At 40.5% G+C, this 17707-nt stretch overlaps 1 protein-coding gene and 1 long non-coding RNA gene across 2 annotated transcripts; both read left to right on the top strand.

Annotated features, from left to right (window-relative positions):
* Positions 1-13688: 13688 nt before the first annotated feature.
* Positions 13689-14777, top strand: LOC118486579. The gene is made up of 4 exons (XR_004879205.1): positions 13689-13758; positions 13872-13913; positions 14546-14627; positions 14721-14777. It is a non-coding gene; the product is annotated as an uncharacterized LOC118486579 (long non-coding RNA).
* A 144-nt stretch (positions 14778-14921) lies between these two features.
* LOC118485660 (eukaryotic translation initiation factor 2 subunit beta-like) lies at positions 14922-15508 on the top strand. The gene is made up of 3 exons (XM_035982007.1): positions 14922-15008; positions 15085-15230; positions 15316-15508. The coding sequence occupies exons 1-3, from the start codon at positions 14922-14924 to the stop codon at positions 15506-15508; spliced, it is 426 nt and encodes a 141-aa protein (XP_035837900.1).
* The last annotated feature ends 2199 nt before the right edge of the window (positions 15509-17707 follow it).

Below are 17707 nucleotides of genomic sequence, written 5' to 3'. Positions count from 1 at the left end.
ATAATATAAAAGTTTAGAAATTAGAAATATATATGAATGTATATACTAAAATCTGGATATTATAATGTTTATGATGTATGAAGTCAAAAAAGTTAGTTTGACCAATAAAAAGAAAATCATAGATCTCTGAGAGATCTCTATTTCTCTCTCTCGTAAAATAACAAACACCACCGTCACCACCGTATGGCGCCACCAACAACTCCATCTCACAACTTATATTTAGTTACGCTTATAAAATGGAAGGGAACGATGGAAGGACAAAGGTAGAAACCTAGATCTGGTCCGCCCACAGACCATCGTCTCCTTCAATTTCCTTTGTTCTGGTGAAAACCTTCTTGTCTTCTACAATTTCCGGCCCCATGTTCCAGTAAAAGAAGTGATGTGAGGGAGATAAACGAAGAAAATACTAACCTTGACAGATTTATTGGGCCCACCCCATCGTTAGGATCGAAGCAAACTAACGCCTTTCTGCACGGGCTTGACATCTTCGGACATATGCGGGCGCTGCTCTCCAATTCGTAGGATGACTTCAGCGTGGCACGGGTGGAGGATGAAGGGGCGCGTTGGAGACAACCTTACCGAACTGAAACAACGGATCTGCAAACAAAAATCATGATAGAGATTTTGTTTTTTTTTTATGTTGGTGCACTTGTGTCTGTACTTTGTCTGTATTTTGTCATGATGTAAGACGATGTCTTTGTTAGTCTTGTAAGTTTGACCAAGTCAACCATCCTCCTGGTTTGATTTGGTAAAACAGTTAGAATATGGTTGTAAAATGTCTTGTGTCGAAGATTGAGGCATCGAAGGATTGTTTATATCCTTCGATGAGCTCGAAAGATAACCTTCGATGGACACAGATGGACCTCGAAGGATATACCATCCTTCGAGGTGTATGTGGATCCTTCGATAGCTGTCTGATCGATAGATGATCTTTTGATCAGACGGTTTGATCCTTCGACCAGATGATCTGTCATGGGTATATATATACTCATGTAGTGTTCACTTCAAAAAAAAAAAAAAGAAGATAGACAGAAACAGAGAACACATAGTGAAAATCTGAGAGAGCTTTCTGTTGAGAGCACACACACACGAGTGTCTTAGAGGGTTTACAAAACACATTTGTAAACATAGCTTTGTAACCGAACCTTTCATTCGTATTAATACAAGTGGTGTTAATCGGTGAAGACTGTGTGTTGTGTTTGTGCTTGTTCTATCTCGGTTTGCCTTTCCGGTTGGATTCCGCACAACCGGGTTGGTTAGTATACAAGGATTGGACGACTAGATCCTCCTAGCCGGACCTACAAGTGGTATCAGAGCCGTGGCTCTTTTCCTTGTTAAAACCGAGTTTATGCAAGACTTTGGAGTGTTTGGATAAAGCTCACATGGTTTAGCACCCGTTTTTAGTGTTTTTCTTGCATTTCTTGACATAAAAACGTGTTCTAAACTAACCGGGGTGTTGAAGGACGGGTTGGGTAACTTAAAACTTGTTTTTAAGAAACTTGGTGATTTCCGGCCAAAATTCCGGCTTTCTCCAGTGACCGGTTTCTGGATAAGGACTTTACATTTTTGGCAATATTTTATTAGTCAAATCTGAGTTGGTAGAAAGCATGGTCTGAACATACCTTTCTGCCGAAATTTGCCTACCAACCCATCACCTTTTTCACCAACCTGTCACCTTTTTGTCAACTGTGTCAGAAGAGATCGAAGGATATCCTTCGAAGTCGAAAGATCATCTTTCGATCAAGGGAGTTTCGATAGATAATCATCTTTCGACCATCCTTCGAAGTCTGTGACTTATCCTTCGATCCAAGGAATCTTTTCGAAGGATATATTCGAAAGATAAGGATCCTTCGATTGGAAAATCTTTCGAAATCATTGTTCGAAATTCAACAGTGATCTTTCGAACACTGTTGATCCTTCGAACAAGTCCTTATCCTTCGATCCTAGTCTGTTTAAGTTTAACAAGTTTGTGTTTTTTTTCAGGTCTTTCGATCAGGGATCTTTCGGCTGGTCACTTATAACTTATTAGTTGATTTGAGTGTGATTTCCAGGAATTCATTTTATCAAAGATGAATCCAAGTTGGTGGGGAACTCCGGCTCCAGATAGTGGAAAGTACACGTGTACAAGTTTATCTCCATCATGGGCCGAATCTCCGGTATCGACATCTTCACAAACAAATGCCATATCAACCGGTCAATGGGCATTCGTATCGAATCAAACTCCGAGCATTCAAAGCATTCTCTTAAGCGAAAGCGAAACCGGAAGTTTAAAATCGACCTCCAAAATTGATGCACCTAAACGAATATCCGGGTTGGGTTGATAGATTCCGTACATATGTTCTTGGTCAGAATACAGAGCTGTGGATACGTTTTACCACAGATTTCGATCAAGCTATAGAGGTTGCTGCTTCATCGACTGCTACGTTTGCCGATCTTCCAGAAGATCAAAAGAAAACGTATGATTTGGAAAAGAAAGCGTACGCCATTCTCACTCAGGCGTTAAGCAAGGATATCTATCACCAGTTTGTCAGCTTCAAGACAACAAAGAAGTTGTGGGACGCGTTGAAGACAAGAGGGGTAGGGAACGAAGCAACACGTCAATTGCGTCATGATCTTCTCAAGAAAGAATTCGACGGTTTCACGTGTATGGATAAGGAGTCTTTGGGAGATATGACAAGCCGGTTTTATCATTTGCTTACAGAGTTGAACAATTTTGGAGTTGTGACAACTACAGCAGAGGTGGTGAAGAAGTTTGCTGATGCATTGCCTCCCCAATGGAACAGTTTCTTGGAGATTTTGAAATATAACGGGGTTTTGGCTACTACAAACATCAACGATTTCGTGCAGCTTTTAGAGAACAAGGATCAGGAGGAAACCTTAAAAGCAAAAAGAGTTCTCGTGCCACAGAATCCTGAAATGTATTACGGAACTTCAAGTACTTCTTCTGCAAGATCCATTGTGCCAAGCAACCCTGAGATGTATTATGGAACTTCCAGTTCTTCGTCTGCAAGACCTGGTTCACATGCTCCACTTCAGACGGCTTTTGTTACAAGCACGGATATGTATGGCAATCAGATACAAGTCCCTGTTAAGCCAGCTCCCACCACAGACATGTATGGAAATCCAATACAACCACCTCCTCCTACTCAAGCATGTTATGGAGGTACATCATCTGCTGGTCAGCAATCAAAGCCAGATACAGTACGGCTCAACACTTCAAGCTTCTCAAAGGTCAGTGTGGAAGTAGCAAAGGAACACATGGAGCTGCTTAACACTGTAGTGAGTGCGTACTGCGGGCTAGTGGAAGGTCAGATTGGTAACATTAATCTGACACAAGAAGACTATCAGCAGATCGATAAGGAGGAGATGGAGATGATGGACATCAAGTGGGCCTTTGCCAGTGCCGTTAGACGAGCAAAGGATTTCATGGAGAGAACTGGCAGAACCAGCTTGGAAAGCAAGAAAGACACCAAGTATGGGTTCGATAAGCAGGCTGTTAAGTGCTTTAATTGTGGTGAACGTGGTCATTTCAAGCGTGAATGTACGAGACGATCTCAACATGGAAACCAAAATCCTTTCAGAGGTCAAGGAAACAGGGCAAATCAGAACCAAGTGAGAAACAATGAACGCACATTGGTACCTGTTAACAACCAGAGCCAAGCGGGACCATCAAATGCCAACCAGGCACTTGTGGTTCAAGTCGATGAAGGTTGTGATTGGTCAATCCAACTTAGTGGTGATGTTCCAGATGGAACAGCATGTTTTGCTGAGGTTGTGAAGGATCTAGTTCACACCAGTGGTGGAGAATCTTCCGCCAATGGTGGTGAATCTTCTGAGGATGAAGACTCCTCTGGTTATAGCAGGAGTTCAGATGAAGAATCCTCGAGTTCAGGCGATGAGCATGTGGGTGAGACATCTAGTATGTCAGTTGATGCAGATATTGATGAGCTTTTGGAGGAAGCTGCAGCAGGAACTCAAAGAAGATCTATCTTGGTGGATCAAGCTGCTTATTCTTCGTCTTCTCTCCATTCAGCCTTTATGGCTAATGTCGACAGTTCATCAAGTCAGGTATGTGTCGATGAACCCACTGCTATTAGTTGTGATAACTGTGATAGTTTGCGTGTTAAATGTGATGATTTAGAAGCAAACATGTCTGAGTTGCAAGGCAAACATGATGCTTTACAAGTTAGTTTGTTTGACTTGCAAGACAAACATGTTTCATTGAAGGATGAGTGGTGTAAATTGCAAAGCAAACACGAGGCTTTGCAAGAGAAATATGATGGGACATTCATCCACAATCAAAAATTAACTGTGGATCTTTCGAAGTGCACTGAAGCCAACATGTTTTACGAAAACCATGAAAAGGAATTTAAGTCGGTAATCGAAAAATTAAAGAAAGATAAAACCGAACTGACAAAAATGGTTTCAAGAAAACAAACTGACATTAACTTGTATATATCTCGCCTTGAGATTATGCAAAAAGAGATGGCTTGTGTGAAAACCGAAAGTGAGGCGATCCAACTTAAGCTAGACAGTTATTTGAGCTCTAGCTATGTGTTGGATCACATCATTGACGTTCAGAAAGAGAAACGGGATGTCACATGCATAGGCTACAAGAAATGTCCACCACCAGTGAGACACAATTATGATGCAATGCCTGATGAGGAGGATAGAGTGTTCTTTGAACCATCTGTTCCTCTCGATGTGAAGGAGTTTGCAACAGGACTCGGATATAAGAAAGAAGTATCACCAGATTCAGATACTTCAGCAGATACATGTGTGTCTTCTGCTGAACTGAATCAGGATCCTCCTGTCATTATTGAGGATGCTGATTCTTCTGATGATGAATCTGATGATGTTATCACAGCAAAGTCCGATGCGGTAGTCAAAGATGAGGACATACCTCTCGAGAATTACATTCTATGTGATCCTCCTGCAAAACCCGCTAAGACTGTTGCAATCGAGTCCTTGTCTGAAAAAGATTCGGAGAGTGTGAACTTGCTGTACACTCTTGTTGGTGATGATAAAATTTACTCAGACAAAGATTTTCCTATTAAGAATGTTAATCAATCCTTAATCAGTAAAGTCTTTGAAAATTCGACTAGTAAGTTTTTGGGAAAGACAGGACCACATGTTACAGTTACACAGTGTCCTCCTATTCCAAAGGCAGAAATTCGAAAACAATTTGGCAATAAGAAATTACCAACGGTTGAAAAACAGCAAAATCACACCAAGTCAAAAGGAAAATCACCGGCTCAAGCACAAAAGAAGCCGAATCAGAAGAAGAAGAATGTGAACTTTGTGAAATCTAAGGGAACGGACAAAATTGAAACGTTTGAAAACAAATCTAACTTAGATTTTGTCAAGAAAGCAACTGTACAGAAAAGAAATGAACCAAGCAGTTCAAAACCTAGTACCTCGGGATCACAAAGTTCATCATCATCGGCTAGACGATCACATGATACTTCGGGGTTTGTTGAACGAAGATCATGTTTTGAATGTGGAACAATTGGACATATAATTCGAAACTGTCCATACCTTCATAAACAAAAAGGCAAAGTTGATGCTCCCCATGACCAAGCTGACCGTAAGCGATCTGTTTCTGTAAAACAAGATTCCCGCCTTGTAAAAGAAAGGGAAAAGAAACAGAAACGCCAACAGGTCAAGAAGATTGAAAAAACAATTAAAACCGATGTGGTTAACAAAACATCTGTTCCTGTGAAACCAGACATTTCAAAAACTTCAAACAACCATGAAGTTAAAATTCTAAAGAACAACACTGGTAAAACAAAACAGACCTGGAAACCAAAAACGGTTAATGAATCAGGGGGACCATCAAAATTTACCAATCATCAAAGACAAGAAGTTATTGTTATTGATGAAAATGGAAGACCCAAGACCACAATGGCTTGGGTCCCCATCTCCAACTAATCATTTGAGTTCATGTGCAGGGTGTTCCAGGAGGAATTATCAGTAGTCATTGGATTGTTGATAGTGGGGCATCCAGGCACATGACAGGCGACATGAAGCTTCTCTACGACGTCAAATCTATTAGAGGAGGTTATGTTGCTTTTGCTGGAGATAAGGGTGGTTATATTACGGGTGAAGGAATGATATCCAACGGGATTGTCAACTTTGACAAGATCAACTTTGTGCAACAACTTGATCACAATCTTCTTAGTGTTTCTCAAATCTGTGACAAGCAGTTCTCAGTACACTTTGATGCTAACGGATGTTATGTGCTGAAGCCCGGCTTCAAAATCCCAAAAGAATGGATTCTCTTGTCTGCTCCAAGGATAAATGATTTGTACGTCCTTGATATGAGCCAAGCTATTACTACGTCTGCACAAGCAACATGTTTCGTTTCCAAAGCCCCAGAAAAAGATTCTATCTCTTGGCACAGACGTATGGGTCACATTCACTTACGCAAAATGAATCATTTGGTCTCAAATGAATTAGTGAATGGTGTTCCTCTCAAAAATTTCCATCTCCAAGACGTCTGTGTTTCGTGCCAAAAGGGTAAACAAACAAAGAAGAAGCACCCTACAAAGAAAATCAACACGGTGGCCGTTCCTCTTGAACGTTTACACATGGATTTGTTCGGTCCAGTCAAGCACAAAAGTATTCGGAATGATCAATACTGCCTCGTGATTACTGATGATTATTCAAGACTTTCTTGGGTGGCGTTCATGGCACACAAGAGTGAAACCTTTGGAATTATCAAAAACTTGATCGTTCAGATTGAGAATTTGTACAAGTTAAAGGTTAGGCGGATACGTAGCGACAATGGTACTGAATTTAAAAATCATGCCATGGCGGAGTTTTGCACCTCAAAAGGTATTCTTCATGAATTTAGTGCAGCTTATACTCCTCAGCAAAATGGCGTCGCTGAACGTAAGAACCGCACATTGATCGAGACTGCTAGGACAATGTTGCTAGAGTCACAGTTGCCCATTCCATTCTGGACTGAAGCTGTGGCCTCTGCATGTTATACATTGAACCGAGTCCTTACATTCAAAAGGCACAACAAGACCTGTTTTGAGCTTCTTAACAAACGGAAACCAGATTTGTCTTATCTTGAACCGTTTGGAGCTCCATGCACTATGATCGACCCTAATGGAAAGTTGGGGCAAAAGCAATTGAGGGATACTTTCTTGGGTATGCCACCCCTAACTTACGTGTCTGGAATCTAGAGACAAAAAGGGTCGAAGAATGGTCTGAAGTCAGAGTACAAAGGCACACTTTGCCAGTCAAATGTCCTGGTCAGCCTTGGATGTTTGAGTACGATGACTTTTTCAATTCCATCAATGTTGAAGCAGCTGAAGAAAGTGATGCGGCAAGGATGTTTTTCGAGAGTGACAATGCAACAGTTTCACCGGTGGTGCGTCCAATTCTTGTCAATCAAGAACCATCTTCGGTGAACAATAATACTCTCGTCAATGAGGATTTTCATGATGCAACCGAATTGAACGAATCTTCAGAGGATGATGAATTTCTAGATGCAGGTCAAGAAGCTCCAACATCAGCAGTTCATGGTACTTCAGAGGGTACTCCTCCAGTGGATCCCCCTAGAACAGCTGAAGCAACTGCATCATCCTCTTCGTCAATTCCGGGCATTGATTTAGTTGTTGATCTCAATCTCAACAACCTGGGTATAAATATTCCAGTTTGAGATAATCCTGAAACAAGGATCCATAATACCCATCCTCAACAAAACATCATCGGAAATGTGCAAAGTGGCATTCAAACAAGAAACATGTTGCGGAACAACAACAATGCAGGCTTGTATGCAGCTATTCGAGAATCCGGGCAACAAAACGATTGGTCTTTCGCGTGTTATGTTTCACAGGAAGAACCAAGAACTTGGAAGGAAGCCATGAAAGATAACTCTTGGGTGGAAGCAATGCAGGGAGAATTGCAACAATTCCAGAAGCTGGGTGTCTGGAAACTCGTAGAGAAACCTGCTGGTTACAAGAAGATTGGTACCCGTTGGGTGTTCAAATGCAAAAAGGATGACCGCGGAGTTGTTATCAGGAACAAAGCACGTTTAGTCGTTCAAGGTTTTCGTCAGATTGAAGGGATCGACTACAACGAAGTGTATGCACCAGTTGCACGTCTCGAAGCAATTCGAATCTCTCTAGCCTATGCGTCCTTCAAAGGATTCAAGGTTTATCAGATGGACGTGAAAAGTGCATTCTTACATGGTGTGGTAGAAGAAGAGGTGTACGTCGAACAGCCTCCAGGTTTTGAAGATCCTATCCATCCCGATCGGGTTTGGTTGCTCAACAAAGCTCTATATGGTCTTCATCAAGCACCGCGAGCTTGGTATGCAACCTTATCTAATTATCTGCTGGAGAATGGTTTTCGGAGAGGGCTTATCGACTGTGCACTTTTCATCAAAGAACAAGATGGAGATCTTCTACTGGTACAGGTATACGTTGATGATATTATTTTTGGTTCTACTAATGATGTCTTGTGTAGGAATTTCGAGCGCATTATGCAGGATAAATTCGAGATGAGTGCTATGGGGGAAATGACCTTCTTCTTGGGCCTACAAGTGCAACAAACTGAGTCTGGGATATTCATCCATCAGACTAAATATGTTGGTGACATCTTGTTAGGACCGATTTCGATACCGTTCGATTGCGTAACGTACGTTCGACGTGCGGAATCCGAGAACGTATGTGATCGAACACTCAATAACGTACAAGAAAACGTGATTCGATTAAGATGACGTCGTGTACAAAGCCGTGAATCACTAGGAGAGACTTTCTCTCTCTAGACTTTCTCTCTCTACAACTAGATCTCTAATTCTCCAAATAAGCTCCAAGTCTTCCAAAAGTCTTCTAATTTACAACTTAATGAGCTATTTATAGGCACAAGGATTATAAGGATTTCTCCTTATTTACAAGTTTGCCACCTTGCCCTTTTTAACTAATTGTAACCTAAAAGCTTAAAACTCTTCGGTTTCTTTGATTTCTGCTACGGAATAGATTGACGGAGGTGATAGACAGATACTGCACTAACACATCTTGAGCCGGTTCCAGATGTCTGATGCAACGCCCATTGGTACCCCACTGCCACAAAATCACGGAATTACTCCAGATCTGAAGGGTGAAGCTGTTAACCCCTCATACTACCGCGCAATGATCGGATCTCTTATGTACCTCACAGCATCAAGACCAGACATAATGTACCCAACGTGCCTGCTTGCCAGATATCAAGTTAACCCGAAGGCCTCACATCTTGCAGCTGTAAAAAGGATTTTTCGTTATTTGAAGGGTTACCCTGACACCGGTCTATGGTACCCTAGGGATAATAACTTTGAGTTGATCGCTTTCAGTGATTCTGATTTCGGCGGATGCAAAATCGACGGCAAATCCACAACGGCTGGATGTCAGTTTTTGGGAAATCGCCTAGTCACATGGCAGTGCAAGAAGCAGACATGCGTCGCTACATCAACATGTAAAGCTGAATACATTGCTGCCTCAAGTTGTTGCTCCCAAGTACTTTGGATTCAACAACAATTACGCGACTACGGTTTTGAATTCCTAACTACTCCTATTTACGTTGATAATTCTGCTGCATTACAGATCACTAGAAATCTTGTGCAGCACTCAAAGACCAAACACATCGAAATCAAATATCACTTCATACGTGATTGCTTTGAGAAAAGGCTAATCGATGTTGTTAAGGTCCACACCGATGACCAACGTGCCGACCTTTTTACCAAAGCATTTGACAAATCCAGATTTGACTTTTTATTATTGGTAAACAGCATTAACGTCAAGCAAGAGTAAACCAACATCGGAAAATCATTTTTGTAAATACCTTTGTGTTTTAAATTTGTCTTAGTTTATTGATTTTAGGGGGAGTAAATCCAAAAATTTGAAAATCCAAAAACATCGAAAAATTTCAAAAACACAAAAATAATAGAAAAACAAAAATGAGTTTCCTGGCGAGCAAAAGAGAAAGTGATAGTACATCAGTGGTCTATCCAAGCCTCTTTAAACCTTAAATGAAAAACGATAAGCAGCTCTATATAAGATGTATCGGTAGGCTCACAATCATTTTAAAGTGTGCAGGTTGATATAAATCTTAAATCGACTGAAGACCAGGTGGGAACCATTCATTGGCATATGGTCTTAGTACCAAAATTTCGTTTGATAGATTGCCGAGGTTCTGAGATATTCGGTCTTTATGCTGCTTATCATGTGGGTATCATGGTTGCATCTTTTACCGAAAAATAACGGGGACGCAAGTCTAGATCTTCCATGATACTATACATATATGTACATACTGCATTCGACCCCAATAAGTGATAAACAATCACATGTCCAAACAAATAAGTGATAAAATATCACATTTATCCGGGAGTCAAGTTCGTCTCTCTGCTGTACGAAAGTACTGACCTGTTCACGGACTTGCTCCTGTGCCCTCATGCATACGAAAATCAAGTTCCTCATCAATAAGTGATTATATCACATAGGGCTTGTTTTCAAACCAAAATAAGTGAGAATCTCACATCATATACGGTCAAACAGATGATAATCGGTATACTCACCGGTAAGATGAACCCTCGTGCATACCTTGATACGGGAATGTGTCGTGATGTGGATGAACACCGGTCGGTAAGTATAAATCATACCTTAACGTATCCCATCGCCATGAGTACATCTGATAAGTTGAGTTTAAGTGGACAACAATACCGATAATTGTTATAGGATGCTTATCTTAATGTTAACTAACTGAACAAAGAGAGTGTTTTGGCTTGACTGTACACTGATATGATTCTCTTACCCTCGAAACTCACAAAAAGAATGTCTGTATATATTTATTTACTGCTTTCAGTCTTTATATTTCAAAATATTCAAAAATACCAAAAAGATTTTAGGTGTGTTTTAATATAAACTTTATAAAAGCCAAAAAGATTTTATTTCTATTTTATCTTCGATCGTACGATGTTGGAACTCGAGTCTTCGTTACCTGAAACATGAACGAAAACCGAATTGACTAAATCTTCATAAACGGTCGAAATTTGCAAGTTTTGAAAGTTAGAAACTAAAACTGTCTAATTTATTAAACTTTCAAACTGTCGGACGGTGTTTGATTGTGACATGGTCATACGTGTGTCATTTGTTTATACTAACTATATTCCAAGCAGTTTTTCTCATTACGCGTTTAGATTTCTTGCATGTGCAGATTCTAAAGGCAAGGAGAACATGGTCGATGACAAGCTTCGGAATGAAGACACGACGTGAAGGCACTCAAGTGATGAAGATGATCGAGTAGCCGCTGTCCATCATCAATACCACAAGGATCTCAATTCATAAAGATCAAGTATTTCACAAACATAACTCAAGGGGGAGCTTATGTTAAGGGGGAGTTTGTCAACACACTTCATACATGATACGGGTAGTTTGTTGATACACTTTCTGCTTTCAAGACGTGAAGACTTTGAAGATCCTCCGACATTGAAGACTTGAAAGGACGTCAGAAGACACGAAGATCAAAGATGATCAAGATCGAGACAAAGCTACAGCCAAGGGGGAGTTTGTTCGTGCACTTGTGTCTGTACTTTGTCTGTATTTTGTCATGATGTAAGACGATGTCTTTGTTAGTCTTGTAAGTTTGACCAAGTCAACCATCCTCCTGGTTTGATTTGGTAAAACAGTTAGAATATGGTTGTAAAATGTCTTGTGTCGAAGGATGAGGCATCGAAGGATTGTTTATATCCTTCGATGAGCTCGAAAGATAACCTTCGATGGACACAGATGGACCTCGAAGGATATACCATCCTTCGAGGTGTATGTGGATCCTTCGATAGCTGTCTGATCGATAGATGATCTTTCGATCAGACGGTTTGATCCTTCGACCAGATGATCTGTCATGGGTATATATATACTCATGTAGTGTTCACTTCAAAAAAAAAAAAAAAGAAGATAGACAGAAACAGAGAACACATAGTGAAAATCTGAGAGAGCTTTCTGTTGAGAGCACACACACACGAGTGTCTTAGAGGGTTTACAAAACACATTTGTAAACATAGCTTTGTAACCGAACCTTTCATTCGTATTAATACAAGTGGTGTTAATCGGTGAAGACTGTGTGTTGTGTTTGTGCTTGTTCTATCTCGGTTTGCCTTTCCGGTTGGATTCCGCACAACCGGGTTGGTTAGTATACAAGGATTGGACGACTAGATCCTCCTAGCCGGACCTACATTTTATATAAAATTTAAATTTTACTCTCACAAAACAGTCATTAATTAGTGGTATATGTTGCTTAAAGTGTTGGACGTGATGTCTTTAGATAGTTATTTAAATATAGATATTGATTATAGATAAATATAATAGATTAATTATTATTACTATATGATAATTTACAGTTAATGAACAGTATTTCATTAAGTGATTTTTTAATTATTTATTTACTATGTGTTTTTAATTATTTATTTACTATGTGATTTTTTTATATTGAGCAATACCTTATATTCATTTATTAGACTATAAGGTATGGGGCGAGGGTATTTATTTACTATGTGATTTTTTTATATTGAGCAATACCTTATATTCATTTATTAGACTATGAGGTATGGGGCGAGGGTTGAGGCATGGTTTGGGTACAAATGCCCAAGTCACCACCCCAGGTGGATTTGAGTTTCGATGTGGCCCCTTGGGCGAGAGTTTCAGCCCGGGCGTTGGGCATGCCTAGCGGTCCTCCGTGGCCGGCTCTCATTGGCTGGGTTGGCTAGGCCATAGCGGCTAGGTTTAAATTTTAAAAAATAACCGTTTGGCTTGGCGGGAGTTTCAGCCCGGGCGTTGGGCATGCCTAGCGGTCCTCCGTGGCCGCCTCTCATTGGCTGGGTTGGCTAGGCCATAGCGGCTAGGTTTAAATTTTAAAAAAATAACCGTTTGGCCAAGCCAAACGGTTCACCCAAGTCACTATAAAACCCCCCAACCCCACTGCCTGTCCACATCGCTACCCCAACCCTTCACTCCATCTACCCGAACCCGCTACCCACACTTGATACCGGCACAACGCGATGAAGGGCCGCCAACCCGGTGAGACCCGTTACTGGCCGGAAGCTTTCGCTAGCTACCGGCACAATGTGGGGAACGACCGGCACAATTTAAACGCGTGCCAACACAAGTGGCGTGAGCTACGACCGAAGCTCGACCGTTTTAAAGCCTACTACGATAGCGTCCCGGGTGGTGATATAAGTCACGAAAACCGGGTGGCAGTGGCCAACATCGAGTTCCGGGGCAAGGAGCGGAAGCCGTTTGACAAGCTCGCCCTGTTCGAAATTTACCTAACGCTTTAGGCTTTTTTTTCTTAACCGACCCAACACGTCACTCACCAGCGGGGAAGCTCGAAGTCCACGTGTTAACCCATGCCCCAAACATGAATCCTGTAATTTTTACGGTTATTAAGTGGTGAAACAAGAGTTAGGGTCTACGTTCAGTCTTTGCAAGAAGTGAAACAGTTAAAACAAGAGTTGTAGGATGATGTCGATCGAAAACACCAATGCCTTTCGCGCGACGCGCGTTATTGAAAAACACTAGTTATAATAGAAAAACAATGAAAAAGAAATCCTACTTAATGTTGGTTTAGGATAATCCTACTTAATGTTGGTTTAGGATAATGCCTATATATTCTACACGGGCCCCTTGCCCTTGTCATATAAACCCAAACTCTAATCGCCGATCCGAAGTAAGAACTCCTAATCGACCTCCTCTCTCTCTCTCTCTCTCTCTCAAGGTATGTTGGTTTACGATAATGCCTATAAGATTAGTTTAGCCTAAGTAGTTAATTAATTGTGAATCATCTAGTAGTAGTGTAGTGCGGTTGAATTCGATTTAACGTTCTTGTAGGTATTTCAGATGGCAGACTTGAAGGCTGTTAAAGTTGCACCTGTAAGTTTTAGTTTTCCGTTTGTTTTTAGTTTTTGTTCAATTGTGCAAATAATTAAACCCTCAACCTGTATATTAAACTAGTTCTATACTACTGGAGTATTAATGGTATAATGACCCTAAAATTATGATCATATCTCATACATTGAATATTTACATATTTCGATTTAAAAGACAAAATTAAGTTGTTCGGTCAACTGACACGACCCGAATTACAGCAATTACTTGGTGGGGTAATTTGAGTTGTTTTTTTAAAAAAAGTTTTATTGTTTTTGTATAAAAGTTTGCTAAAACGATTAATATTGTATAAAATGTTTGTTAAAAAAAAAAAAAAAAAAAAAAAAAAAAAAAAAAAAAAAAACCCCTTCAAGACGTCCAGTATAGGCCTATACGAGGCATATAAGGGGCAAAGGGTCACATATGAGGCCTATACGAAGGGTCCTATACGCCCAGTATAGGCCTATACGAGGCGTCCTGAAGGGGTCAAACTAGAAGTGACATGAGTCAGGCACTGATTTTGATGTAACCCTATACGCCTAGTATAGGCTTATACGAGGCCTATACGAGGCAAAGGGTGTCTAAATAGGCAGATAAGGTGTCCAAATAGATTGACCCTATATAATACCATGATGCAGTTTGCACCAGTTGACCCAATGAAAACGAAGAAGAAAAAGAAGGTTATTCAACAGTTAGTTGACGATACCGGCCACTTATACTGTAAGACGAGTCATCCTTACATGATATTTTTTATTTTGAAGTTGCATGTTTTACTTTCTCTCAAGTTTACTAATATCTAAACTTGGCATGCAGTAGCAGAAAATCTTGAACCTTCATTTACTGGTCTGAAAAAGAAAAAGAAGAAACAGGTAAGTTACACGCACACCCTCTACATTTTAGACTTGTACATAGGCCTGAATATGAGTTTTTTTATGATCATTTTAGGTAGATGCTGAAGAAGATTTAAATGGTAAGAAGTTTCTGTTAATCAACTTACTGTTGTTACTTTCTTGGATGAACGCTGATTTTTGTTTGTTTGTTTCTTACCTAGATCCTGAGAAGCCATTCGAAGGGACAGATCGTGATTTCAAGTATGAGGAGGTACACTATCTTGTGTCTCAAATATTTGTTGATTTTTTTTTTGTTGCTAATTTTTTTTGTTTGCTAAATGTAACAGCTTCTGAGCCGAGTCTTTCATTTTCTTCGTGAAAGCAATCCGGAGCTTGCCGGAGAAAAAAGGAAAACAATATTGAAGATACCAGAAGTTCTCCGCGAAGGAACAAAGAAAACAGTGTTTGTGAATCTTGTGGATATTTGCAAAATGTAGGTGCTTAAGTATCATCTGTAGAAATTATCATAACTTCCATGTGTTATTTGGAATTCTAAAATTAATATGTTCTGGTTTTAGGATGCGTAGGCAGCCGGAACATGTTATGACCTTCTTGCTTGCTGAACTGGGTACTAGTGGATCGCTTGATGGGCAGCAAAGATTGGTGGTCAAGGGTAGATTTGCACCCAAAAGCTTTCAAGGGATTCTTCGTGTTGGTGCACTTGTGTCTGTACTTTGTCTGTGTTCGGCCTGTATGAAAACGATGTCCTAAGTCAGTCTGTAAGTTGACCAAGTCAACTATCCTCCTAGTTTGACTTGGACAACATGATGTTGTCTGGATCGAAGGATAGCCTCGAAGGATACAACTGATCCTTCGAGGTGCTAGAAAGATATGGTTCGACCATGGTTCAACCATTAGACATCGAAGGATGATCCTTCGATGTCCATGATGATCGTTCGAGCTCCCTGTCATCGATAGATGATCCTTCGGGCCATCTATCGAGTCCTTCGACCAGATCTGCTATGTATGGGTATAAATACCCATGCAGTGTGTGAGTGTTAGACAGATGCACACATAGAGAGCTAGAGAGCATTCTGCTGGAAACACACACACACACTTGAGAGTTTACATCTTTGGTTTTGTAAACATTGTGCTTGTAACCGTAAACCTTCATACGTATTAATACAGTGGTGTTAATCGGTGAAATCTTGTGTGCTTGTTTCTCTACTTGCTTCATCCCGGTTTGCCTACTAGCTTGGATTCCGCACTCGCTAGTGGGTTAGTATAACAAGGTTTAGGTTTGTTCTCGATCCTCCGAGAAAAGGGACCTACAAGTGGTATCAGAGCCTCGCTCTTTACCTTGTTTAAAACCGGTTTGTTCGAGTTCTTTGGTGTGTTTGGACACTTGGTTTGGCACTCGTTTTTGGTAGTTTCCTTGCATTTTGAAACTGAAAAACGAATACTAAACCTATCGGGAGTGTTCGGGGTCGGTTTGGGTAACATAAAAATCGTTTTTGTGAAACTTTGAACTTTCCGGCCATACTTCCGGTTTGTCTCCGGTGACTGAACTTGAGGATAAGGTTGCCATTTTGGGTAAACTTTTTGAAAGTCAAAAAGTTGGTGAAAAAGTTGGTGGCAGAACATCCTTTCTGCCGAAAGTTGGTATACCAACCTGTCCTTTCGTGTCAGTGTGTCAGTAAGATTTCGAAGGATATCTTTCGATTTCGAAAGATCATCTTTCGATTGGAGACAGCTCGAAAGATTAGCATCCTTCGAGTAGTCTTTCGAAGTCTAAGGGTTATCCTTCGTAGTTGGAATCTTTTCGAAAGTTGGTTGTCCGAAAGATAAGGATTCATCTCGAAAGATAAGGATCTTTCATTGTGAATCTTTCGAGATCAGTATTCGAAAGATATAGATCTTTCGAACTGTGAATCTTTCGTGATAATCAGTCGAAAGATAAGGATCTTTATTGAGAATCTTTCGAAGACTTTGCTCGAAACTCAACAGTAATCTTTCGATCACTGTTGATCCTTCGAACAAGTCTTGATCTTTCGATCAGATTGTATCTTTCAATTGTTGTCTGTTTATTGTTAACAGTTTGTGGGTGTAGGTTATTTGTTAATTTTTGATCAAAATGAGTTGCACAAGTCCTTGGGATTGGAGTACGGATCCACAACCAGATCTGAAACAGATGTCGATGGCTGAATATATGACGAGTGCCATACCTAAACAACAACAGTCAATAAGTTCATGTCAATGGGCTTTGGTATCCAATCAAAGTCAAAGTCTTCAGAATCTTCTGATTAGTGAAAGTGAAACAGGCAGTAACAATCGTCCACCAAAGCTGAACCACATGAACGATTTTCCGTCATGGAAAACCCGCTTTCACACATATGTTCAAGGACAAAGCACCGACCTTTGGATGTGTTTTGTCAATGCATTCAATGAAAGTCTTGAAAGTAGAGCATCCACTTCAGAAGGTTACGCCAATATGCTTGAAAATGACAAGAAGGCTTACGAATTGGAGAAAAAGGCCTATGCCACACTTACTCAAGCACTCAACAAAGACATCTACCATCAGTTTTCATATTGCAAGACCACGAAAGCATTGTGGGATGCCTTAGTTGCTAGAGGAGAAGGCAATGCAGCTGCTCGAAAGTCTCGGCATGATTTGTTGAAGAAAGAGTTTGAATCCTTTCAGTATTTGGAAAACGAGACTCTGAATGATATGACCACACGTTTCTATCATTTGATTAGTGAAATGTGTGCTTATGGGGTGGCAGCTACTCAACAAGACATGGTGAATAGGTTTGCTGACGCCCTACCCCCAAAATGGAGTTCGTTTATTGAGCTGTTGAAGCATACTAAAGCTCTAGAAACGATTAACATCTATGAGTTCATTCAGAAGCTAGAAAATAAAAATGATGAAGAAATTAGGAAAGCAAGGCGTGCTCCAGCTCCTCAAAACAC

Source organism: Helianthus annuus, chromosome 2 (assembly GCF_002127325.2).
Source record: "Helianthus annuus cultivar XRQ/B chromosome 2, HanXRQr2.0-SUNRISE, whole genome shotgun sequence".
Taxonomy (NCBI): domain Eukaryota; kingdom Viridiplantae; phylum Streptophyta; class Magnoliopsida; order Asterales; family Asteraceae; genus Helianthus; species Helianthus annuus.
Note: the sequence above shows the minus strand (reverse complement) of the source record. Positions and strands in the feature narration are given on the sequence as shown.